Source organism: Medicago truncatula, chromosome 1, assembly GCF_003473485.1.
Source record: "Medicago truncatula cultivar Jemalong A17 chromosome 1, MtrunA17r5.0-ANR, whole genome shotgun sequence".
Classification (NCBI taxonomy): Eukaryota; Viridiplantae; Streptophyta; class Magnoliopsida; order Fabales; family Fabaceae; genus Medicago; species Medicago truncatula.
The window spans coordinates 2,568,344-2,594,826 of NC_053042.1; the positions used below are offsets into that span (position 1 = coordinate 2,568,344).

General features: G+C 33.1%; 4 protein-coding genes across 4 annotated transcripts; 3 read left to right on the forward strand and 1 right to left on the reverse strand.

The window, feature by feature from the left end:
* Positions 1 to 408: 408 nt before the first annotated feature.
* On the reverse strand, positions 409 to 3,924 carry LOC11431344 (G-type lectin S-receptor-like serine/threonine-protein kinase SD2-5). Its single transcript, XM_003588721.4, has one exon. The coding sequence runs from the start codon at positions 3,043 to 3,045 to the stop codon at positions 568 to 570; it is 2,478 nt and encodes an 825-aa protein (XP_003588769.1). The 5' UTR covers positions 3,046 to 3,924; the 3' UTR covers positions 409 to 567.
* A 9,231-nt stretch (positions 3,925 to 13,155) lies between these two features.
* On the forward strand, positions 13,156 to 13,869 carry LOC11431779 (agamous-like MADS-box protein AGL62). Its single transcript, XM_003588723.1, has one exon. The coding sequence runs from the start codon at positions 13,156 to 13,158 to the stop codon at positions 13,867 to 13,869; it is 714 nt and encodes a 237-aa protein (XP_003588771.1).
* Positions 13,870 to 16,381: 2,512 nt separating this feature from the next.
* LOC11425698 (UDP-N-acetylglucosamine transporter UGNT1) lies at positions 16,382 to 21,426 on the forward strand. The gene is made up of 10 exons (XM_039832106.1): positions 16,382 to 16,834; positions 17,037 to 17,113; positions 18,385 to 18,546; positions 18,648 to 18,781; positions 19,578 to 19,708; positions 19,807 to 19,851; positions 19,933 to 20,030; positions 20,534 to 20,641; positions 20,800 to 20,856; positions 20,946 to 21,426. Exons 1-10 carry the CDS (start codon positions 16,687 to 16,689, stop codon positions 21,018 to 21,020), a joined length of 1,035 nt encoding a protein of 344 aa, XP_039688040.1. The 5' UTR covers positions 16,382 to 16,686; the 3' UTR covers positions 21,021 to 21,426.
* Positions 21,427 to 22,204: 778 nt separating this feature from the next.
* Positions 22,205 to 26,430, forward strand: LOC11432857 (uncharacterized). The gene is made up of 5 exons (XM_003588728.4): positions 22,205 to 22,673; positions 22,777 to 22,876; positions 23,499 to 23,598; positions 24,300 to 24,388; positions 25,570 to 26,430. Exons 1-5 carry the CDS (start codon positions 22,493 to 22,495, stop codon positions 25,898 to 25,900), a joined length of 801 nt encoding a protein of 266 aa, XP_003588776.1. The 5' UTR covers positions 22,205 to 22,492; the 3' UTR covers positions 25,901 to 26,430.
* Positions 26,431 to 26,483: the final 53 nt, after the last annotated feature.

The window sequence follows — 26,483 nt, forward strand, 5'->3', positions numbered from 1 at the left end:
TATTGGAAATACGAAATTTTAAATTTGAATTTCTGCATCCGAAAAACTTCTATTTTAAGACGCTATATTTGGATTTTAATTAGGTTCAAAAACTGTTGTAGTTTTTTTTTTTTGTCATGTTTGAATTTTTCACATACAAAAATTGATATTTAGATTTTCTACGTACGAAAACTTCAATTTTAAATGTTATATTTAAATTTGCTACGTCTAGAAACTTATTTAGATACACGTTCCAATGTAATTCATATTTCAAATTCATATTTTATCTTATTAGTGTAATCATAAGAGAACTTTTTTTATGGATCGCAATTGTGCAATCGTTCGTTATAGCATACTACTAGAGCCTTTCATTTCCCCTCAAAATATGGAGAGAATCCATCTATACTCATGAATTTGAGTTGATACCAATTTCCTCATTAACACCAAAAAGAAAGAAATAAATACTACTAATGAAAATAAATTACAACATCCCGTAAGTACAACTTAGACGGTAAAAGACTACAAGGACATTTAATTCGAACCTACAACTTCTCACTTCTCTACCCTTAGTATATGTGTGTTTCGCCGTTATCTTGGCCCTGAAAGTCTAACAGCCGAGAGATATGCATCACTATTCACCTCTGTTGGTTCTGAAGAAGTCCCACTCTCACTTGTTGGTCTAAGCAAATTTAAATAAAATTTAGAACCTAATGGAGACCCATTTGGTACCTTAGGAACATCACATAGACCCTCAAGCATTTGTACAACTTTATTCATAGAAGGCCTCAAACACATATCTTCTTGTATACACAAAAATGCAACATTCAAAGCAATCTCAACTCTCACATCATTTTCACATATTTTCACCTCAGAGTCAATTAAATCTTCCATCTTCCCTTGTTCCATCATCTTATAAGCAAAAGAAGGAAAATGCGATTTCTCCGAATTTTCTTTAGGATCATAGTTTTTCCTTCCTCCAATAATCTCTAACAACACCATTCCATAGCTATAAACATCACTTTTCTCTGATATAGCATAGTTTGTGATCCATTCTGGTGCTAAATAACCTCTTGTTCCTCTCATTGTTGTAAAAACATGGCTTTGTTCACGGTTCATGAGCTTCGCAAGACCGAAATCGGAAACTTTGGCTTCAAAATTATCATCTAAAAGCACATTTTCTGGTTTAATATCACAATGAACAATCTTTGAGTCACAATCTTCATGCAAATAAGCTAGTCCTTTGGCTGTTCCTACTGCAATTTTGTACCTTGTGTTCCAATCCAAAGATAATTCTTTATTTTTTTTGAATATCCATTTATCCAATGAACCATTTTCCATATATTCATAAACAAGAAGTTTATGAGATCCTTCAGCACAAAAACCTTTAAGCCTTACCAAATGATTGTGATGAATGCTTCCAATTGTGCTAACTTCAACCTTAAATTCTTTCTTCCCTTGACCAATTCCTTCCAATTTCTTCACAGCTATTTGAGTTTCATCTTTTAGAATTCCTTTATATACCGAACCGAAACCACCTTGACCTAACTTCACCGAGAAGTTATTCGTCGCAGTTTCTAAATTGTTGTAGCTGAAACGGATCGGCATACTAGTTAAACTCTTCAAGAAATCGTCATCACCGTCTGAATTCTCGACCAGAGATTCAGGCAAATTTTCCTTTTTCTTTGAGCATTTTAGTCCCACATAAATCATGCCAGAAATGACAAACAATGTTACTATTACAATGATCACAACAACTATTGTCTGCACATTCCTGTTTCTACTTTCTGCTGTGTCTGTTTCTGTGTCACTACTTCCGTCTCTTGAGACTTTAATGTAAGAGGCAAAGCCAGAATCATTATCAGTTTTCACAAAGCTTCCAATCCTATCTAAAAGGTAACAGTTTCCTGAACTGCTTTGAAAGAACATAGCAAGACATGAGCAGTTTTCACTGCAAGAATTTTTGCAACCAATCAAATCGGTTTTCAAAGAAGGTGGAAGAAATCCAAGTGCAAAGTAATTGAGTCCATCATCACCTTTAACAAGCTCAACGGAACTTTTCGAGTTACAAGGCGAAACAAAACCCGGTTCACAGCTAGGACTGGAGCTAAGAACAGAAGGGCAACTGCATTTTTTGTCACCAATGCATATGTTATAAGGTCCACAAGGTTGTGGTGTACTACAAGAATCTTGAGGTATTCTTGTTGTCGATGAACCACTTGAGCCTTTATTTTTAAGATTGGTGAAAGTTATGAAGCCATCACTTCCTAAAACTGCTATCCAAGTTGCATTTGCAGCATCAGAAAAAATAAATTGCCACAACAATGATTTCCTTTTGTCATAGAACTTCCATGAATTTGCATCAAGAGTTGCAAAATTTACCTCGTCGCCGTTTTCATTAGGTATTTTTCGGATATCATTTTGCATAGACCAATAAGGCTGTGGAGATTGTAAACCTGTGGAAAGAAGAACATTACCAGAATGTGATTCAATTTCGAGGACATAGGTGAAATTGTTAGAATCAGGTTCACTGATAAGTTTCATTCCTTTGGTGAATTTTTGCATTGGTAATAATGTATCTGTTGGATGATCAAAACTTTGCCAAATCACATTACTATCATTTCCAAGCAAAACTAAATTTCCATTGTCTTGTAATTCCATTGAAGAAACTTTCATGCCACTTGTATTTGTTGACCAAACTGAATTTTTTCCTTTTTGTAAAAAAGCATTACCCTCTTCATCAAACACAAACTTATCAGAATTAGAAACAGGAGATTCTCTATTTGCAGTCCAAACAACTTTTGTGCTATCCATGTGGACTATTGCAAGTAGAAACAATGTGTTGTCATTTGAAGTTGTGATAAAGCCAAAACCAAATTCTTGTTTGTTTGACACAAGAAATTTTCCATTCCTATCAATCCAATTCATTTGAGAGCCTTCAAATCCAGGTGAGATCTTTCCAATCCGTTGAATACTAGCCGAAACCAAAACTACTTCTGACAAAAGTATGATACACAAACATAACCATAGGGTATTCACAATATGGAAAAGAGGCCAATGATTTCTCATGGTTTTGTAGTTCTACTCCAACAGCCAATTCTTATCTGAGGATTTTTTTCGGTCTTAGAGTTCGGAGATAAGTAAAGTATGACCGAGAATTGTTGTAGTCAAGGTTCGAATTCTAGTACTTCTATGTGAGGAAGAATTGTTTGACTAGAAACTCATCAACCACCCTTTGTGAAATTACTTGGTTCTTATATGAGGTATTTATATATCATAAAGAAGCAAAGCAAAAAAACTATGGAATTCATAAACAAGAGAGAAGAGGGTTGAAATAGGACATAAACATGTTCATAGCCATACATGTTTTAACATGAGTTTGTATAAAAAACAAAAACAACTTTTTAAGGTGGATTTTCTACCTTGACCACATAGTGGAAAAGCAATATGGCATAAACAAAAAAAATGGAATTCATGAATATGATAGAAGAGGGTTGAATTATGTTATCTTGGTTACATAGTGGAAAAGCAATATGGAAGAAAGAAAAGATAGAAAAGAAAGTGGAAAAATATCAAACCACAAAAATGAAAAGAAACTTTGTTGACACTTGAATTGACCAACAAAAGTTTACCTCAAAATGATGAGTGAGTCTTGGTTTCACACATGATGAAGAAAGAACAGAAAAATTAAGCAAGAAGATTATGGTAAGAACATTTGAAGAAATGTACTATTGATTGTTTGACTATGAAACAATGGATTATTTGTGCACGTGAAGTGTGATGAAACACATGAATCTTTCACAACAATTTTGAAGCAAAGTGATGCAAAAAAAAAAAAAAAAAGAAGGATAATAGAGAAGAATGATGTGAATGAATATGATGATATGATAATGAATGTACAGCTTAGAAAGGCTGGCACTTGGATATTTGTTTGTGTATGATATGATATGAGGTGAGATTCATACATAGTTGCAAGCCAATAGATTTTTTTGCTTTGTTTTTCTTCATTAAAATTTGAAATTAAAATTGCAAAAAATTGAGACCACTTTGACTAAGATTATTATGATACATACGCCAAAGAAACATAAATGCACCCGCAAATGGGTGGTTGAAAATTTATTAGTCTTGCATATGTTGTACGTAAATCACTACTGACGTGTTTACTTTTCTCTAAATATTGAGCTTTGGGACTTCATTTTTACAATGAATTTTTGGCTTACTTAAGACTTCTTCCAAAATACACTAACTTGCTTTGTATAACACATATTAAACAATCTAAAAGTAATAAATAAATTGAATGCAGGATTTTTAAAACAAAATTTTTATTACTAAGATATTACTTCTTTCGGTCTTTCTTATAAGAGATAAATAAGTCAAAAAAAACTTAGTGTGTTTGGAACAGATGTAAATTTTTCATAAACGCACGTTTAACTAGATTCTGTACTTTTTGGCTTCTTTAAATCCAGATTAAACTTACATAAGGAATGGAGAGTATGTTGCCAAACGTCCATCCAAACATTATATTAACGTATTTAATCTATATTATGAATCAAATACATTAATTTTTGTCGGTTTATTTATCTCTTATAGAAAGGATCAGATGAAATATATAATTAACCACAATTCACATTCAATTACTAAGAGTGAAAGATCACCAACTGTGAGTCAAAACAATTGGTGATAGTTTTCCTTCTTTTATGATTATTTGTTTTGGTACATATGCATGTGACAAGGGACCAGCAACAACAAATAATTTCGAAGGACAGGTATGTCCTTAAATTCGTCACTCAAAAATTAATATTAATATATACTACTTATTAAATCCTACCATTTCAATGTTGTTTGTCAATAATACTATTATAGTATCTCTTGAGATGATATGGAAATCCTCACAAGCCATATCCCTTAATTCATAAGGTTATTCCATCTATATAATAATCTATACAATGCATGAATTAATTGCTATAGTATACATCATTTGTTTCACTCATATATATCGATCATACACGTGTCATACTCCTTAACTTAAATTAATATATGCAAGTTCGTGATGGTTCATTTATATATTTTGTAGATCCACAACTATTATAATTTGGAAGATCTTTTTGTTAGGTGTTGCGATTTGTGAAACGTTGTCATGCAATGCAAGATGGACACTTGGTCTCATATCATTATGAGTGAAGTCGGAGTGTAGGGCCATCTAATCACTTTCCTATACTATATATGTATAATTGGTGTAGTGGGGATAACGTGAATTCGTAGGAGAATTTTTTATAAGCAAAATATATTGTAACACACTAATCAATCAATGTGTTATACTTATACGTTTGAGATTTAGATCATAATGAGCAAAATACAATCCAGCAAATAGAAATAGAGTCCCATTTTCCCTAACCCAATGGCTTCAAATATATTTTTTTAAAGAGTCGATTACATGTACGTTAGTAAAGGAGATGTTCAATAATCCAAGATTGGGAGTCGAGACATTTCATGATTCATTTCCTCCTCCACTTACTAGAAAATTCATCGTCAACGTAACATTCTCCAAATAAGCCCAATCAACAATCTCATTTGCAATTAGAATTCCATCTAAAATTTGACGTCCCTTTACAGATGCAGTCTAAGTTTCTGAAATGATTTTAACACTGATCAATTTCAACATATTCGCTAAAATCCTTGCGAAAGTTTTGTACATACATCCAAGGAATAATTAATGTTTTCAGCAAATAATTTCAACATATGCATCTATTATAAAATTATAATTTAAAACATTAATTTGACGTCCCACTTAATAGAAAAGAATAATTAATGTTTATTTTCATATTATGTCTATTGCTATTTATTACTTTATCTTTTCTAATTCTTTTAATTTATGTTTTTCATATCATTAATGAAATATATTTTGGTAAAATGATTGATAATTACTCTTTTCTATATAAAACTAACTGCATTTCTTAATATATGTGAAATTACTGTATACAATTTGATAGAGATAGAATATTTAGAGGAATGATATTTGTACAACCAATTGTGGACATGTAACATTTAGGTACACAAATTGTAAAATTTGTGTACCCATACACAAGTAAACCAACACCATAGATATACTAATTTAAAATTAAGTTGTTAGGATCGTTTAAGGGCAACCAAATGTAGGAGTGGATTGGTGATAAAAATCCAATTTATAATATATACCCCATAAATATCTAAAATATAAATAGTCAAATTACACTCGGTACCCTACAGTTAGAAATAATTAAATTTTAATAACTCGATATATTTAATTGTAAAGATTATAAGTAATTTTTTTTTTTAGGAAAGATTACAAGTAACTTATTTACCCTTTTTTCACAAAAGTTATTTATCTTTTTTATAAAGACTTAACATAGTAGTAACTTGACTATACAATTTATATTTTTAATGAAGATGATTTTTTTTACGTTACTGATTTATTTATCTTTTTATAAGGATAAAACTGATACGTAACTTATTTATATTTTTAATGATTATAATCTTTTTTAAGGAATTATGCGATTATTTATTTATTTAAGGAATAAATGCCAATATATATATATATATATATATATATATATATATATATATATATATATATATATATATATATATATATATATATATATATATATATATATATATCGTAAATTAATAGTTACTATTTGGCACATATATTAGTAATATATTTTGAATTTAATTTATGTACATATATCGTAAATTTATTTTACACATGCATTCAATTAAATCATGTCATATAATTTGGCACATATATTAGTAATTTATTTTAAACTTACGTCATGTTTAGAGGTTGAATGACTGTCAGAACTCAGAAGTACACGGAATCGCCATAAGAGAATAAACAGACTATATATGGTTAATATAGTTATTCTTTTTCTTTTTGAGGTGATAGTATATTCTTAAAACCCAAAAATTTGTGTGAGGCCTACATTACCCTTTATAAATTGAGGATAATTTATTCCTAATGATAAATATGAGTCAATTCTGAAATGAAGAAGATGGAGATCATATATTAAATGAAAGAGATGAATAAACCTAATGTTTTTGAGATAAAATGATAATTAATTGTACGAAAAAACCAAAATACATTACCCTCAATGAATTAGGGTAAATTAACCCTAATAATAAATATGATCGGATAATGAAATGAAGGAGATGAAGATCTTATGCGAAATTAAGGAGATGAAGAAGTTTGATGTTTTTGAGATGAAAGTGGTAAATTATTTTAAAAATAAAGATGAAGAAAATGAAGATTTTCTTTGAAAATGGTAAATCACCTCAAATCATCAAGGAACAACGTAGAAAAAACCCAAAATTTGAGATTTTCATAAAGAATTCTGAAAAACTCAATCTCTAGTTTAGAAACTTCGGAAAAACTCAAACTGTGAAACTTATTTTTTGCTATGGAATTCTTATAGTCTGTTTGTTTCTGCGGTACAATAAACTTAAACCACGTTTTGGCTAAAGCTCCAAATTGGAGCTTTTACTTTTTCACATTTTTTATGCATTGGGAAGTGTGAATAGTGCATTGGGAAGTGGTTTATAGCTTCCAAAAGCCTTCCCAAACACACACTTAATCTACTTAGGATATATTTCATTTAAATTAGAGAAGTAAAGTGAAATTACGAAGGAAAAGAAAGAGAATAAAAATATTTTTAAGCGGAAATGAGTAAGTTAAGATTTTTAGAAAAAATGTGGTGCAAAAGGTTAAGACTCTTTTGAAAATAATCAACAAATATCATAAAAAAAAAAATAAAAAAAAAAAAATCACAAAAGAGACGTATGACTCAATCGGTTCCTTCAAACTATATGACCAAATATAAAGAACATGAACTCACGTCCTCGTTCCAGAGTCTCATCATTGAAGGAGGGTACAATAACCAACCATCTGCTTTATTTTGAACTTTGTCGCATCAACCAAATAATTGTAAAGGAAGTGCAAGATCCGCAACACCCTAGAACCACTAGTTCACTTTAGAGATGTCTTGAAAGTAGTGTAGGTACATGAAATCTACATAGTATGAACTCCTATCATGTGACGATCTTAAACATGCTCTAATCCTTTTCTCAATCTCATACTGATTTGCCTTGATTAGATAATCATGGTAAATTTCTTGAAGCCATGAGAATGTTATATGAGCCTCTAGCATGTGGCTCTACTCCCAAGAACTCAATTAACCATATAGTCGCATCGTCTTTCGCCATTGGGGGATATGGTTAAGCATCTGTTTGGATTAGCGGTGGAGGCAAGATTTCCACTTCCCAAGGCAGGATTCAACGTGGTTTTATGAAGCTAGAATTTTTAGCTTCACTGCAAAAGTGATATTCTACCGTGGTTTTGTAAATTTTAAAGCCTCTCCAAACACACACTAAGTAGTTTACCGATTAAACTGAAAGTTGTTGGTCTTTATTTGTTACCTCTATGTTAATGTTGTGCATATATCGTGATTAACTTGATTGTAGTTTGTGTTTCTAAAGTAGTATATACTAGACACCTACATCCCAAAACCATTCAAGATTAGGGCATGGTTTTATGAGGTCGATTACTTTTTTCCCATTGTAAATGCACAACAAATATTTATCAAATTACTGAAAAATACAAAGGAAAACTTAACTACAAATATGTAATGAAATCCCAAAGTGTTATGAATATACAAATCAAAGTTAAATAACTATAATGAACATTGCAGCAACCAATTATGGAATGATTTTTAATATGAAACGATTGTAATGGTTTTTGTTGAAACACACTAGCCGAATAATAGCAATGACTCTAATGGCTTTAGTTAACAATTATGCAGGCTGGTATAATACTCAATTAAATTAGTGCTTCTATCTATTAATTAATTTCAATTTAGAGATTGTTCGACAAGAAAATAGAACAAAGAATGAAAAAGGCGACGATTCAATTACGAACATAGTTGGTGCACAACTCACTAAACTTGTTTTATGCTTTGATTCTATTCCAAGGAAGAAATATATGCGTAATTAAATTATCATGAATGCAAAATCTAATTGAAAAATACATTCGGATGTGATTGGATTCATGACGCAGAATGTGGAACTTCGGTGTTGGTGCGTTGAAAACAACATCAGATGCATGGTTGAGAGATGAAACTCGAGGCTTGGGAATCTGGCGGATTTTGACTCTTTTTTTTTTAATTTTTTTTTAAAGGAGAAATTTATTGCTTCTCATTATCAATCAAAGAAGAGATACATGATGGTACATTACCATAAACATGGGAGCTAGCATGAGATGGGGCTACCCTAACTAATTCATGAGCGACCCCATTGGCTTGCCTCCTATTGAACTCGACATGAGAGTTCTGAAAACTAATCTCAAACAGTTGTTTACAATCATACATAATACATCCAAACTCACTGTCATCCTCTAAGGAAGACCGAAAATGATCAACCACTATCTTGGAATCTAAAGCAAAGTCGACATTATCATAGTGAAGCTCCGCCATCCATTTCAACTTCGTATGAAAACCTACGGCCTCACCCACAGCAACATCACAAAGAGGGGGAAAACAATCTATTTTAGCACTAACAAATTCGCCCCTGTCATCACGGAAACAAATCCCAATACCCACCATATTCATGGAAGAAGAAAAAGAGGTATCAATGTTACATTTATACCTACCGTAAGCCGGCTTCGACCATTCCACCACAATACCATCGCTAGACTTGTCTTGGTGCGTCAAAGGTACATCTTTTCTTCACAATCTTATATGTTGGGCTGATCACCAATCATCCAGGATATGCTTTGCACGCTCCAATACCTGCGTGATTGTTTTCATTTTGCTGCTGCCACAACTTATTTTGTTGGGGCATGCCAAATATTTGTAGAATATATATTTAACTTGTTTCATTTGATTGACACATATTGTTATGTGGTTAAGCGGTTCATTGTGCTTGAGTGCTACCTAATGAGCACCGGTTCAAGTCTTGGCAAGACCCTTATTGGGAATAAAATTAAAAATGCAGAAAAATAATAAAAGAAAGAGCCTACTTCATGTTGCAAAACATATCTCTTTTCCAATGCGACACAATAAATTATTTTAATAAATTATACCTAATATAATATTTATAAAATATATGTGGGGAGCCAAGGCTACCATGGGCTCCCATGAAGATCTGCCACTATTGGGAATCATTTTTCGGGGCCATCGTTTGGTAACAGCCGAAGGGGTTTTTGTTTGATGAGTGCAACCTAGGTTAGTTTTACCGAGGCTCCACGGTGGCACCAACTGTACTGGCGGTGAGTACGATATCTAAAGCTAGGGTTAGTCACTGTTTAGATCATGCCTTGAGAATGCTCTCAAGAGGGGTATCTATAGCCTCCTTGAGCTTATATTTTCATTTCTTGGTCCCTATGTAAGTTAGGCCCCAAGATAGCAAGCGAGCGTTCTAGAAGTTTCTATAAACTGGGAAAGGTAACCCATTTGGGGTTGGCCTAGTGGTTGGATTGGGATCTTTGCTCCTCTCAAGGTCTCAGGTTTGATTCCATTTGGTGCCAATTTCGGTGGGCTATGTCCAAGCTTGCTTTGGCTTTAAACGGGCCCCCCGCAAGTGGGCGGAGGGATTGGTCCCCTCGGATTAGTCAGTTCTGAAGGTGAAAAACACAAGAAGGGGGGGTTGAATTGTGTTTTCTTTTTCTCTTAAAAAATACTTCTTCTGATAAAACTTCAGAAGCAGTTTGATTGCTTCTGATGAAATGATCAGAGTCAGATTGCAGCGGAAAAGAACAGAGCAGAGAAAAGAAAGACAAAGACACAGGCAGTTATCCTGGTTCCTTCCACAACACGGAAGTAGTCCAGTCCCCCTTGCACTTCCAAGGAGATTTCACTATAATCACAAGATTACAACTGCTCAATACTTTCTAAGTATGAGACTTCACAAAACTATGCTCAAGCACACACGCAAGAGTCTTCCAATGCTCAAGCACTAAGCAAGAGACTTCTAATGCTCAAGCACGCAGGCGAGAGACTTCTAATCAAACAAAAATACAGAGAATTGAGTTTGAATTGAACACTTGATATACAATCAGTGGTGTTCACAATACAATACAGAAAAGACTCTAGACTTTGAATTTCTAAGATGTATCAAATCAGTGCAGAAATTCAGTGTGCTATGTAGAATCAAATTGACAGAGTTTTGGCGCTTTTAAACTTATGTATCTCTATATTTTATCTTCAAGTCTTCACTCCTTTATATAGAGGCGTGAAAGAGACGTTGAGATAATCAGCACGTCTAAAGAGTCGTTTGAAATCCTTTGATTATCCACCAGTGATCCTTTGCCTGATTTGGGTGTAGTCCTTTGAAAAATAAGCTTCAAATTCATTCCCATCTTGAGTGTACAAAACTGCAGGCATGGCTGTTGTTTTGTCTTGTAGCGTAGACAGAAAACAGAGTAGTGGAGGTAGTGGTTGTACACTTGTACTTTGTCAACTCTATTAACGAGAGACAAGAGCTCAGTGCTATCCATATATCCGTTGATACCTCCCTTTCAATTCTTCGTTCTTCTTTGATAAGACTGAATTGAGAATCAGCTACTTTGAATCTTCAGTTTGATTAAAGGATCAAATGTAGCTTCTGGTGAAGATATTGCTTCTGATGAAAACTTTTGCTTCTGATGACTTTCTGCTTCTGATGACATCATCTCTTCAAGAGCAGTTTAGCTTCAGGAGCAGTTTTCTTCAGATGCTCAGAATTTCTTTTTCTTTCCATTGTTCTTCCAAGACCTATTGAAATAACTTGAGTAGCCTTTGGTCCTGTACACTTGAACAATTATTAGTAATAACCAATTGACAATTTTTAATACCTTGTTATCATCAAAACTTAATAAGGTTCATTGTGAAACACATTTTGTTCCAACAAGTTCTTGGATCGGATACCGAGTTTTCAAAAACAAAAAAAAGCTGGGAAAGGTGGTTTACGCCTTCTACGGCCAAAGGCGCTCCTCGAAGGGCCCGAAAGCCTTTATTGAGGGACGACAAGCCCTTAATATAATATTGGTGATCCATATTTATAAAAGGGTTGATTGGGGTTGAATGAAAACTCACCCCAACTTTGTAATGTGTTGACAATGAGGGTAGTTATAGAACTACTAGACACAGTTTCAAACTCAATTTTTAGTATAGCACTAAGGTTCAATATCTACCAAGAATGAATATCACCAGGGCCCCTTACCATTTTGTTCATATCTCAATATATTGTTGGAGGAACCTATGAAACTGATTATCTACCTAATGATATTCTTAATTTTGTTGTTTTTAAAAAAAATTACTCTTCTACCGCGCATTACCTTCAATATTCTAATAGTGGTCTTTTTCTGGGTTATTTTTTTGTCCTTTTGTCGTTTGAATCTCATGCGATATCAATAATAATTTTTCCATTTAAAAAATATAACAAAAAATAATAATAATCACGATTCGTAAGTTACAGTTGGCCGATGATTTGATATTAAAAATTAAATGATTTGAATTCATTTTTTGAAAATTCATAATAACTATATAATATTTTCCATCTCGCGAAACATTCTTATTTTATAAACTTAAATAATAATTTTAATTGTTCGACAAATCATATTTATCATATCACTTTTTTTTTTTATGAGAAATTATCATATCACTTAATATATTGCTTTTTTTATTTTTAGGTCAAGTCAAAAACGAAAAACTACAATGGATACTTCAACTATGTAGAACATCACCATTGTTAACATTGTACTAGACTTTCTTTTTAATTTTAAAATATATAAAATAATATGAACATAATTAATTCAAATTCTTGAAGTTATCCAGGTACAAGTTATCTAACAATTGCTGAATAAGCAAATATATATAAATGGAAAAAGAATAAAAAAAATTTAACAATGAATTATCTTCCATATAAGACTTGAAAAAGAGATTTGTTGAAAATCTCTCAATCCAGTAAATATTTTATTGTAATGAAAAGTCACAACGTTTGAAAAAGAACCGCGTCTTGAAAATATATTCACAAAATTTGAGCGGAAATATACTCACAAAATTTGTCTATAAAATAACTCCTTCACGCCCAATTCCAATGTACCATTTCTTAGTCTAAATTTACAGACACACTCACCCACCCTTTTCTTTTCTCTCTTTTTCTGCTTCAACCATGTCGAGTGGAAGGAAAAGCCGAGGTCGCCAAAAGATTGAGATGAAAAAAATGAGCAACGAGAGCAACTTGCAAGTGACTTTCTCGAAGCGCCGTAGTGGGCTCTTCAAGAAAGCCAGTGAGCTTTGCACTCTCTGTGGTGCAGATGTTGCTCTCATTATTTTCTCACCTGGGGAGAAGGTATTTTCATTTGGCCAACCCAATGTTGATACGGTCATAGATCATTATCTCTCTCGAGTCCCACTCAAAAACAATGGTACCATGCAATTCATTGAGGCTCACCGTAGTGCCAACGTGCGCGAGCTGAATATTCAACTGACTCAGATCAACCAGCTACTGGACAATGAGAAGAAACGTGATGAAGAGCTGAGCCACTTGCGCAAGGCGAATGAGACTCAATTTTGGTGGGCTGGTTCCGTTGATGGGATGAATAGGGCCCAACTTGAAGTTTTCAAAAAGGCTTTGGAGGAGATTAAGAAACTTGTTGCACATCATGCTAACAGGCTTGTAATCCAGGCTGCTCCTACTCAAACCTTTCCATTTTTTGTTGGAAATGGTTCATCCTCTAACATGCCTCTCGATCATCAACCAAATCCTCGGCAAACTCAAATGTTTCCAGCACAACTTTTTCAGAACCCTATGTTGCAACCTCATCTGTTTGGTTTCAACAATATGGGGGGAGGAGGTGGATATGGACCCTCCAGATTCTTTTGATCCGAGCCCTTAGATCCACCTTAAGATGCTCGTGTTAATTATTTTTGTGTTTTTATGTTTCATGTTGTTTTAAATTATTTCAAGCACACAAGCTTAACCTAGTTTCACGTATGTGACTTGGTTAGCACTGAGTCTTGGTCTTATTGGGTCTTTCATTGTCTTTGTCATCTGGTTGGAAGTTGAAATTGTACTTGTGTTATATTATTTATTATTTGAATAAAGGGCATCTTATTTATCTATATTTTCATATCGCTTCAAAATTTTATTTAATCTTTTTAAATCCAATATGAATCTGTTTCATTCCCTCATCATTTTTTAATCATCAGTTGGGAGTTTCAAAATCATGATCAAGTGTAAAAAAGGTGGATCATAAGATAACAATTAGTATTTGTGCTAAAATCAATTAAAAGTTATGGGATAATTTACATATTTTTTGGTTTTCCACAATTTATTTCCATTGAAGATAATCCTATTCGAGGTATGTTAGACATAAATGTGGATACATCTTTCAGCCTGCCACAATTTACATCTTTTAAAATTAATCTTACTTTTCAGTATACAGGCTGCAACATGTTTACTAAATCTTGACAACAATAACACATCAAAGGGACAACATGGAAATAACTAATCACTTTCTACTAGTTCAACATCTTGTGGTGACGACGCTTACATCCCACCATCGACTTCTTATGCTTGTGAATTAAAGGTCTCGCCATAGTTTCAACCTCTCCTAATCCGACCCTGTTTTGGAGGATCATTTTTCTCATGCTATATGCATACGAAAATATGCAATACCTCCGTACCATGTCATAATCTACTAACATCTTCAACCATATATAAAACAACCAACAACAAAAATTTAAATAAATTTTTCATTTAAACATTTTGTCAAACATTGAGAGCACAAAAAATACACTCACATTCTTAAATAAAATTTAAATACCATATTTAGAAATTTCAAACAACAACTAAATATCCATGTTCTAGTCTGGTAAAGAGTCCAACCCACCACCAATTAGGGCCCCACTTCAACATAGGTCCAATGATCAAAAATTTCTTCTCAGATCCTCTACGACTCCTAGAAACTCATAATGACTATCAGTTACAATATTGATGGACGTCTTGTGTAATGGATCTCTATTACTACACAGAGGCCTCCTCGATGCCTATATAAGCATTCCTCCATCCTCACCCCTTATTAACGCTCATGCACTAGCTTAAGCGTCAGAGTGTCTTAAATAGACACCCTCTTATCCTCCTTAGATTCCAACTATCGCCTCTTCCATCATTGGAGCACCTCCTTCACCAGCCCACCACCATTGTGAGTATCTTTATCCTCTTCAATTAAATTCTTTGTTTGTTCCGAACAATTCATATTCACAATGCTTAAATAAATCTAAATGCCCTAATTTTTCAAAACAAATGCTAAACAACCCCTAAACTTAAGCAAACACAAAATGAGAAGAAATTGACATTTATTTGTTGGATTTGAGAATAAATGTGACAAGAAATGCGATAATTTTGATGTTTGTTTGATGAAAATCAATGGATGAAGGAAGTAGAGAAATGTCAACAAATATATTTTAACACACATTTTTCAACACACTCTCTTTGATTGGTTAAAATTTACATGAGGCCCACCAAATTTATATGGAACCCACATGATTTGGTGGAAGCCATGTGAATTTTAACCAATCAAAGAGAATGTGTTGGAAAATGGGTATTGCTAACATTACTCGAAGAAAGAATATGGTTTGGTTGTAAAAAGATAATTTTTTGTTTTAAAAGAAATATCACGCATATGAGAAACAACTATTATGTTCTTATTACGGGACCTATCAAAACATATATTCCAATAGGATCGAAACATAATGTTTCGAAAAAATATCTATGGATGCATTTGATCGACTAAAAAAATAAGGGATAGGACATGACAATTTTAGTAGTATTACGTTTGATTATAAAACTATTTTAGGGACATGACAAATTAGGGGACAAGAAACAACACAAAAATTGAATTTTTTGTTCTTGCTGAACTACAACACAACGTTTTGTATAAGTTGTTTAGAATTTCAAAATAGTCTTTTGTCCATCAAACATTATATAAGATAAAAAAAACTGTTAATATCACAAAAGTTTATCACATGTTCTCTTTAAACAACAAATTTGTCATGTGTTGTTCTTCTTTGTGTGTACTCCCTCTCATCCTTATAATAGGAAACAATTGACTTTTCAAGTTCATTGAATAATTAATTTATCTCGTTATAAATATAGACTATTTTTTTTGTTGTTGTGGTGGGCATGATTTGAACTCGAACTTTATATATACTATGCATTATCTCAACTCTCAATCAATCGAGGTAAGCTCATGAGAATAAATATAGATTAGTTTACAAGTATAAAATCAAATTTTTCTTGTAATAAAGACAAGAGGAAATATAATTTAAAGAGACCCTATATTTTTTTTAATAAATACAATCTAGTCACTTTTTTTGTGACTTGTGATAAATTAAACTGAAAAGAGAATTTTGTTATCCAAGTTGTTCCATTTTTTTCCAATAAACAAGACAAAGAAAAGGTATAGTGGTGGTTTGGTTGGATGGCAAAGACAAGTTGACGAGGTCGTCAGTCAGGGTCAAGTTCGGAGTTCTCATTCATTGCCGTCTCTAAAATCTCTTCCAAATCAATTTTCCAACCTCATATAACCCCCAATTTTATCTTCTTCCATCACCTTCTTCAACTTCGATTTCAGCAATTTTTTAAATCGAAAAAAAACCGTTTTTTTCTTCCTCGTAAGATTATCATCATTATCGTATCATGTCTCTGAAAACGTCGAATTCTTCGGAGAAACCGATGCTTCCATTATCGGATCCTCCCAAAAACCAAATCGATGACAAACTTTTCAAAGGCTCTGCTATGACCAAACGTGGTGCCTACGCTGCAATCTCGTATATGTCTTGCGCTGGTAACTAACTTTTAACTAACTTCCTTCATCTTTATATGTTTGTATTAAAAATTTGAAAAGAAGACATAAAGTGGAAAGAAATTTATGATTTTACATTTGAAAAATATTTTTTTTTGTGAAAAAATGAAATGGGGTTTTGAATTTTGATAATTCATTTTGTTCCACAATGATTTGAAATAATGTGTATGTTTGTGTGTTGTAGTTTTGTTGGTGATGTTCAATAAAGCAGCTCTTTCATCTTATAACTTCCCATCTGCAAATGTAATCACACTTCTTCAGGTTTGTAATTTCACCACTTTTTTCTTTTTGTATTTCATGCTTGTCATTTTATATCCAAAGTTTACTTCTTATATGTTATGTGGTGTTAAAGAAATGTTTGATATTGGCTCATTGCAATTTATGCTTGACAAAGATGTAGCTGAACATATTTAATAGTGAAATTTGAATGAATAAAAACACGCCACATTAATTTGGATAAGATTATAAATGACCATATTAGAGAGAGAGAGAGAGTTGGGGTAGCACCTATAGTAGAAAAGATGGTGGAAAACAGACTTAGGTGGTTTGGACATGTAGAGAGAAGACCTATAGATTCTATAGTAAGGAGAGTAGATCAGATGGAGGATAGTCAAACACTAGAGGTAGAGGAAGACCTAGAAAAACTATCAGAGAAACTATAAGATTTGGAAATCAATGAGTTGGAGCGAAATATGGTTTATAATAGAACATTATGGCATAATTTGATCCATGTAGCCGACCCCACTTAGTGGTAAAAGGCTTGGTTGTTGTTGTATACATATCCATGTGGGTTCATCTATAATGATATGTTTATTCACTTTTCTGTGAATTTTTTATAACCACATCTGTGAGTATCGTGTGTGTCAGAAACTAAGACACACGGCACTGCTACATGTCAGAAATCAGTCACGCCTTTAGTTTGAACTGTCGGTGTTACATACAATTTCGGACATGTGTTGTATAACATGGTAAACAAAAAAATTCATACAACCAAAAAAGAAAAACAACCAAGGTCTATCCCACTAATTGGCGTCGGCTAAATTGATCAAACGACACCATAATGTTCTATCATATATCATATCCCTCTCCAATGGGTTGATGGCCGCCTTTATGTCTTCTCCTCTAGTCTAATCCTACACAAATGTCTAATACTTGTTTGATTTAAAAATTTCTCAAGAGTCCTTGATTCCCTTGTCACAAAGTGTAATATTAGGTATCTTTTTTCTTTTGGTGTACTCCATGCATTCTCTTCCTCCTTTGACACTCAATTATCACTTTGATGCTCCTTACTGTTAAACTGAGTGTATGATTGTTAAGAGGTAAAGTTCTTCAAAATAAGTTATTAGGGAATAGTCAACTTCATGGAAGCAACAGTGCAAGAAAGGAATTATATTGACTATAAAAGCTTATGAGTTACGATGCTTAGCTTTGTCATTACTATTGACTGTTGAGGCCTTAATATAAACAACCTATTGTTGAAGATCCATTTTATCTATTTCATTCATTTTAAAACAGGCTTCTATTTGATGCAGATGGTTTCTTCATGTTTTTTTCTTTATATATTGAGGCGCTGGAGGATAATTAGTTTTACAGCAAGTGAATCTTTACTTATATCAGATAATTCAACAAAATTTGTATCACTCAAGACGTTGAAGCACACTTTTCCTTTGGCCGGAGCATATTTACTTTACATGGTATAAGTCTTTCTTCCACCTTCTTCCCAATGACAAATTCTTCATAATTTTTTTTCTTTCCTTTTTAACTATTTTTTTTTCACCTTTGTACTTCTCCTTAGCTAGTCACGATGGAGGCTGTTCGGGGAGTAAATGTTCCAATGTATACAACTTTGAGGAGGACTACAGTGGTATTTACAATGCTTGTAGAGTTTGTTTTGGTGGGGCAGAGGTATACACACTCTGTCGTTTTCAGGTAAATGGCTTCCTCCCATTCTCCTCATTGCATGTTCAAATAAATATTTGTTCACACCTATAGTTTTAGCCACTTATCTAAAATGTTTAATTTGATGTTTGAACTTAGGAGTATTCAACTGCGGTTAAATATTTAGATATGGTTGCAATTTAAGGACCCTTGGACCTTTTCTATCATTTATTTTGGTATATTTAATTTGAGTTGCTGGGATGAAAATGGTCATTAGCAACTTGATGATTATGACCTTCATGAATCAAAATTGCAAAATTCTTAAACTTTTAGGTAGATGCACCTCAATGCTTTTATTACATCTTGAACATGCTTCCTCATATAAGAGTCCTTTAGACTTGAAGCGTGGATGATGAGTAGCCTATTTTTACCATGTGCTTAAATTTAATTATTTAGAAGACAAACATGCTTTTCAGTTGTTTAAGGGGAAATGGATAAATATTCATTGTACAACTTAAACTAATCATTTGATATATGTAGTTGGCTCAATCTGATGGGAAAAAACATTGTTTGTTGTTGTTGTATTGAGAAATAGAGAAATGAACCAATATGATTTATGCAATTGGTACATGGTACATTGGAAACTAACACTTTGTTGATGGTTCCATTGTATGAACGTCTAAAAGAAGTCGATCATTTGCATCGTGAATAACATAACTAGTTCACCATCGTTTGTGTTAGTTCCCCCTTTGCATTTTTAAATCAGTGAAGTTAAGTTTAAATTGTTTTCTGAATAAGCATAAGCCTGATTCCTCCATTTAACTGAAATTTATAAGGCTGTTATCAGTGTTGGCTTGATTGTGTTTGGTGCGTTTGTTGCGGGAGCTCGAGACTTATCTTTTGACACTTATGGATATTCCGTTGTTTTCTTGGCAAATGTCACCACAGCGATATATCTGGCTACCATAGCCCGCATTGGTAGTATTCCTATTCCCTCACTCTCGTATGAATTTTATACCTTGTTTCCTGGTAAACCTTCACTTTCTTATTTATTCGGCTTTATGTATTTTTCTCAGGAAAAACAAGCGGGCTTAATAGCTTTGGCCTTATGTGGTGCAATGGTAAGCTTGATAGATTGTATTGTGGCCTATTAAACGTTATTATCTTCTTTTTTAGTGAAATACTTATCTTTTGTATTATAGGTATCCTTTGTGGGCCAGTTTTACTCATCTGGACATTTATTCGCGGAGACTTGAAGACAACAATAGATTTTCCTTATCTCTTTTCACCCGGTTTTCTCGTATGTCCTCTTTAGCCTTTCATCTTCGATAAGTAGTGGTATCTATAATTGGAACTTTCTTGGTAGTTGGCTAAAAAACCGAGTTTTTGGAAAGTTAAAAGCAAATAGGACTAGGAGCTTGTGATGCAAGAAGTGTTTGGCATCCACAGTTAGAAGCTTCCCTCTAACTCTTTTGCTTATTCAATGTGACAGTGAGGCTACTATAAAATTAGAGGCTTCACTTCTCTTTGGAAAAAGTGTAGGTTAAACAATCATGTAATTACTAGTATATTTCATTTGTTTTATCTGATAAATTAAATTAGTTTACCAGAAGAAGAAATATATTTCAATGTTTTCTCCCATGATTTTCTTTATCTATTAATTTTGGTTATACTATATGTTTCTTACATATTGTTATACATTATATATGTGTATGGAACATGGGGTTGAATCTCATAAGTCATAACCCTAAACCTCTCCTTTTTGTGGTTTAATGATTATTCTGTTCCCTTTTTCTTGGGCAGGTTATTTTGCTTTTTTCATGCATACTGGCATTCTTCTTGAATTACAGTATATTTCTGAACACAACTCTAAATTCAGCTTTAACACAGACAATTTGTGGTAATATGAAGGTTCGTTCCCTGGCAGTTGCTTTACCTTTCTTAAATAATGCACCTACGATTTACATGAGATGTTTTTGATGATTTCATGTTTAGAGTTGATGTCATAGTTGCTGAATGCAGTTTTTTTGTTGCTTGAATTCTAATTATTATACTGTATTGATGTCTAGGATCTATTTACTATTGGATTTGGCTGGATAATTTTTGGTGGGCTACCATTTGATTTTGTGAGTACTCTCTGTTCTTGTCCTGACTGATTTAATATTCCAAATTGAGCTGTTTATACTGATTAGAGAATGCGTTGATTTGATTTCAGTGGAATGTAATTGGACAATTTCTCGGTTTCACTGGATCTGGTTTATATGCTTACTTTAAGCTCATTGGCAAATAACTTTTATTCAAGTTCTCTAGACGAACATGAAGTCTTTTTCGATGAGGAAAAAACACTTCATTCAGTCATTTAAATGTGGTCATCATGATTCCGTTGAAAAATGAGAATCTGAATCAAACTCGGTTCTGTGGAACATGTGATTGACCAATGTCTAGGTAGTTTTGTTATATAGTACAAGTTGACGACACAGATATTTTCTTAGGAAGAAGTATAGTTCTACTGTTATGGCTTTAGTGTAATAAAACCTTTATTATTTGATTTTGTAGTATATTTACTCATTGCAAATTGTGAATCTTGTTCATTACTTTCTTTGAAACTGTTGACAAACACTGTATTATAACCGTGATTCATCTTTGGGAAAGAATTTTCTGGAGAGAATTTATCAATTGATTTCATGATGTCCCAACCATGCACTCTCTTTCTGGTTTCCTAATACCTGTTCAAATATGATTGTACAAACGGAATGTCTCAGAGTTACTGCTTACTAAAATTGATGACAGAAGAGTATTTTTTGCTTGTGTATGTTTGGATTAGTTCATAATAAGGTGTTACCTGAAAAGCAGTTTTTCAGTTCTGTAATGCATACACCATTTGAAAAATCCAGTTTTTGTAAAGTATAGAGCCTAGTTCGACAATGACTGGATATTCGTTCTGAAAAGGAGGAATTGAGAGTGTTTCATGGATTTCTTTTTGAAAGTTGTATAATTTTGACACAGGCTTGGTTGATGTTGCACATAATACAACAACAATAACAATTGCAACAAGATCATAGATGAGCCAAACAAACTTTTTCATCCAAACACACCCCAATATCTTTGTATGTCTTGCCGAATCAAACTTTTATGATTAACATGAACATATCTCACATAAGCAGCGTCTAACTCGACCGGTCCCTTCGAACTACACTGATAAAATATAGAGAACATGTTCTCACGTTGTCGTTGTTCTAAGTGTTTTTAGGTTAGGATTTGGATTCTATCTTCTGAAGCTTGTTTATACGATTCAGATTATATATTCCAAACGAGTAAAATGAAGAAAGAAAAAAAATAGAGAACGTGCGAGAAGTTTAAGGGTGGGAAAAGAAAATATTGTCTTAAATCTGATGGTGGTTAGGCCCAAGGAAAAGACCAAGCCCAGTCTAGAAAAAGCAAAAAGTAACCGTTGACGGTTTAGTCTAATCATTCTTTCTTTCCCAAAAAAACTTTTTCTCTTCTTTCAGCTTAAGCAAACAATGCTAGTAGAATCTCCCCCTAACACAAACATAACAGGACAGAACAGAACACTTCATAAAATGTTTTATTTTAACCATGCGTGTTGTTTTCTTCCAAGTATCTCTGTCCTCTAATTATTCCTTTTTTTATTTTAAACCAAAACTTATTAAATTAAATTAATTTGGTCACCCTTAATCATCGTATTCAGTTACGCTCTTAAATCACGCACTCACTTATTTATCACCATTCCACTAAGCTTCTATGGCGGAAACTAGTTTATCGTTGATACTTCCGAACATGAAGAAGAAAACTACGCTATTTTCATCATCCTCTTCTTCTTCTTCTCCTCTTCCCATTTTTTCTACCAAGAGTTTGCTCTACGATAAGCTTCCTTCGGAACCGTTAAGGCTTTCTGTTCTCAAATTAGACGGAACTTCTTTTGGTAATTTTTTTTTTTTTTTTTTTTTTTTTATATAATCATCATTTGGCAGTTTATGAATTTTTGTTTTTGTTATTTTTGTTAAAATGGAATTTGTTTTTTTCAGATGTTCATGTTTCGAAGAATGCCACTATTGCGGAGCTTAAGGATGCTGTGGAAGGTGTTTTTAGTTACATGCCTCAGCATGGTCCTGCCAAAATTTCATGGTATTTCTTCACTCACTATGTCTTTTTTATATTGTTGCTTTTTTGGGGGAATTTTATTAAATTTTAAATCCATTGATATTTTATTGGGTATGGTTAGATTTGTGGATGGAGATCTATGTTATGTAGTATTCACATTTCACATTGAAGGCTTTTCTGACACCGATACAGTATGTAATTTACATTCAATCACTTCAATTTTTGTAAATTATTATCGGTGTCTACGTGTCAGGATTAATATATTTTGTGTATGTGTTTGGTGTTCCATTGATGGGATTGAACATAATGGAATTACAATGTTCCATTTTTTAGAACATTTAAAGGACAAAACTTACCTTAAGTTATGGTAACCTAACCTATGTGTTGTTCTCCACTAAAAAAACATTCCATTATAAGACAAAGTCTTTTTGTCCATATATTGTATTATGTTTTTTTGATAGAGAACAAGAGTCAAGATACCACCTAACTGACCTATGTTTTGTCTTTATTTAAAATAGTGAAATTCATCATTTTATAGACAAACTTCTTTAGCAAAAGTTGTTTAATTTTCCACACTCTGTTGTGTGATTATATATTTGTAATTTTGCGTAAATATATAATTAATAGTTAATTTTGGTTTGTGAAGGCCACATGTTTGGGGGCAGTTTTGCTTATGTTATGATGGACAGAAGCTAGTTACAGAGAAGGATTACCTTAAAAATTATGGCGTCAAGGACAGTGACCAGGTATGAAACTTTTAGCTATTGTAACATTCAGCTTAGTTGAAGCCTTTGCGGTGATTTTAAATGCTTTGCTAAATAAATTACTGCATTCGAATTCAAGCCATGCTCTTCTGTAACCATCCCATCTCATACTTGTAATTTGGAGTCCCTATATGTTTTTTTGTCATCTGACATACTGATTTGTAATATGTTCTTATAAGTATTTAGGAATTGGGAGAAACTAGTATGTAGGGATGAAATATCGCACGTGGAATTTATCTGTAGCATGGTTTTAAATTACTGTTGTTATCTGATTGCGGAAACGTCAATCACAGTTATATTGCGGCCTTAATTACGGTCACAAACCGCAATTTAGAACTATGATTTGTAGTGCATTTGGCAAGGTCCTCTGCATTTATTTGTGTGTAGTTATCCAAAAGATAATCCGTGTACACGGTAGATAGGAGAAGAAAACACATTTGTATTGTATGCAATCAATGTTTTTGAGAAACAAAGATTGGTTGTAATTTTGTGAATCACGTGACTTTAATCAGGGTAGAGTATAATCTTCACAAGTCTAAACTAGTTGGTGGCTTGGATATAATCTTTGAGATTTGAAGTTTCCTTTTCTAGCATTTTATGGTTTCAGTAATATCTCATCATTGTTAGAACTACTTCGCCTTTAGCATGATCACTATAAGTTTTTTTTATCTTGTTATGCATAGCTCCATTTCATTCGCCATGCATCAAACAATTGCGGTGCTCGAAGAAAGCGGTCAAAGAAAAGAGTTTTCCATTTGAAACAACACAGGAGGTACAAGTTTTCAAATGATCTCTTTTGTTAATTATAAATATGAAGCTGTTGCGTGCATGACTTAGAAAGCCCATTTGCTATTTGTCAGGTTGCACTAGTAGAGTCTTTCCTGTGCCTTGGTTCATGAAGTTCTTGTATGTCAGAAAATTTGTCAAATATAACTGATGAGATATAAAAAAGAAGATGTATCTTCACAAATCTTCGTTTAAGCATTTAAGATTTTAATAGGATTTCAATACAAAAGGATGTATGAGTTTGCTCCTTGATTAATTGCCTATGCTACTTTAAATTCTTATGTTTTTAGAGTTTTCTTAGGACTCTTAAGACTCTGACTCATGGATGGTTTACCTTTCATTAGTTGTAGACATACTATATTTGATGTAGCTTCTCTTTTGGAAGAAATCAATTAATGAAGAAAAAGTATCTTAATTTGTAGTAACTAGTTTCTCTTATCTTCCTCCTTCTTAGTCTTAGAACCCTAATTGTCACTGTAACAGTAGTGAACTTTCTGACACAATCATATCACCGATTACAAATTATTACCTTTCCATCAATTATTATTATTATTAAGTAATGTGCAGAAGCTCTTTATATGCATATATCAATTTTAGTCTGCATCAAACATTTGTAAACTTAATTTGAGAACCTACTGAACAAAATAGCAGATAAAAAACGAGTGCTTCCAGGAGCACCTTCAAGATGTTTCACAGAAAAGGCTGCATGTGAAGCACCATGACAACACATGTTTGAAATAGTGGTAGGTTTTCCAAAAACTTTTGCAAAATCATGGTGGCTCACCGTAATTTTGCCAACCCCACCGTGAATCCAAACATGGACATAAACTGAACTGACAGCTTTATGGCGATAGAGGCTATTCTGAATATTTGCAACTCCTAAGATTGATTTGAAAATAAATTCTATAGGAATTAAATTCAAAATGAATGGAAAGTTGAGACGATTTTGATCAAAATTTAAATGTAATTGAAATTAAAAGCTGAACTGGAGCTTTTAATTTTTCTACAAGTGACTAATCATACTACTAATGAATATTTTCTTTCAAAGGGTAAGGAGAAATATTGATATGCACACGGTTTTGATAAACATCTCATGCAATGCATATGATATTGTTCTGCAAAAAAAGTCTGATCACTAGTCAAGTGGTATAATAATTTTAAGTGCAGGTTGTCGCAAGCAAATTACTGCAAACAGAAAGAAAACTGTGATGCTGATGAGGACGACGATGATGGTGACATTTCTTCTGATGAGGAAGCCTTGGAGAATGCAGAGACCAAGCACCACATTGAAGAAGTGCATGTTAGAAAGAACAAGATCACTGGCTTTGTGGGAGAGCTGTTATCATACACACCACTGGCAGTTGTGAGAAAAACTAGAGCTCAAAACCAGATCTTCCCGTCAACAATTTCCAGGTGTTTGATTGGTGGTCTTAGAAAGATCAAAAGGATTGTATGTTTTGGCAGGAGGCAGCAGTATCCTACATGGAGACAGTACTGATAATATTTGGGTATGGCTCGCAGTTGATGAAATTTGTGACCCCTAGTAAAAATGTTGACTCATGCAACCAAGTGTGCATTTGAAGTTGAATTGCTGGATTGATATTGGATTGGGATTATAGTCGATATTGCATATTCTCAATCCAGTGATTCTAGTCAATACACAGACGGGTTTGGAGTTGGATTTCTCGACGGAGTATTTACTTAAGCTTTCCAACATTTCAAGTAGTCCCATGATAATTTGTGCAGAGAAGTATGGTTGGATGTTTTGTTGGTTGAAATATAGCTTTTGGAGTCTAGATTTAATTGAATCTAGTGACAGTCAAACGATATTAATAATATACCATACTTTATTGTGTTGGATTATTTTTGTTGCTATGTTGGAAAGCTACGTTTGAACCGATATTACTATGGTTCTTGTTCTATAATAAACTGTGTTTGGGCATTTTTGCAACTGTGTTGCAAAGTTTCTAGATAATGCTTCTGTTCTTGGCTAATAAAATAGTTTAATACATCTGATTTTGTATTTTAGATCATATCTATTCAATAATGTTAGCCTTTTGAAGGAGCCTAATGATCTTATG

Coding starts and splice junctions, on each gene's coding strand:
- LOC11431344 (XM_003588721.4), bottom strand. CDS start 3,045: ATGAGAAATCATTGGCCTCTTTTCCATATTGTGAATACCCTATGGTTA.
- LOC11431779 (XM_003588723.1), top strand. CDS start 13,156: ATGTCGAGTGGAAGGAAAAGCCGAGGTCGCCAAAAGATTGAGATGAAA.
- LOC11425698 (XM_039832106.1), top strand. CDS start 16,687: ATGTCTCTGAAAACGTCGAATTCTTCGGAGAAACCGATGCTTCCATTA. Junction 17,114..18,384: donor ATGTAATCACACTTCTTCAG/GTTTGTAATTTC, acceptor TATTTGATGCAG/ATGGTTTCTTCATGTTTTTT. Junction 20,642..20,799: donor CAATTTGTGGTAATATGAAG/GTTCGTTCCCTG, acceptor ATTGATGTCTAG/GATCTATTTACTATTGGATT.
- LOC11432857 (XM_003588728.4), top strand. CDS start 22,493: ATGGCGGAAACTAGTTTATCGTTGATACTTCCGAACATGAAGAAGAAA. Junction 23,599..24,299: donor GCGTCAAGGACAGTGACCAG/GTATGAAACTTT, acceptor TGTTATGCATAG/CTCCATTTCATTCGCCATGC. Junction 24,389..25,569: donor CATTTGAAACAACACAGGAG/GTACAAGTTTTC, acceptor TTTTAAGTGCAG/GTTGTCGCAAGCAAATTACT.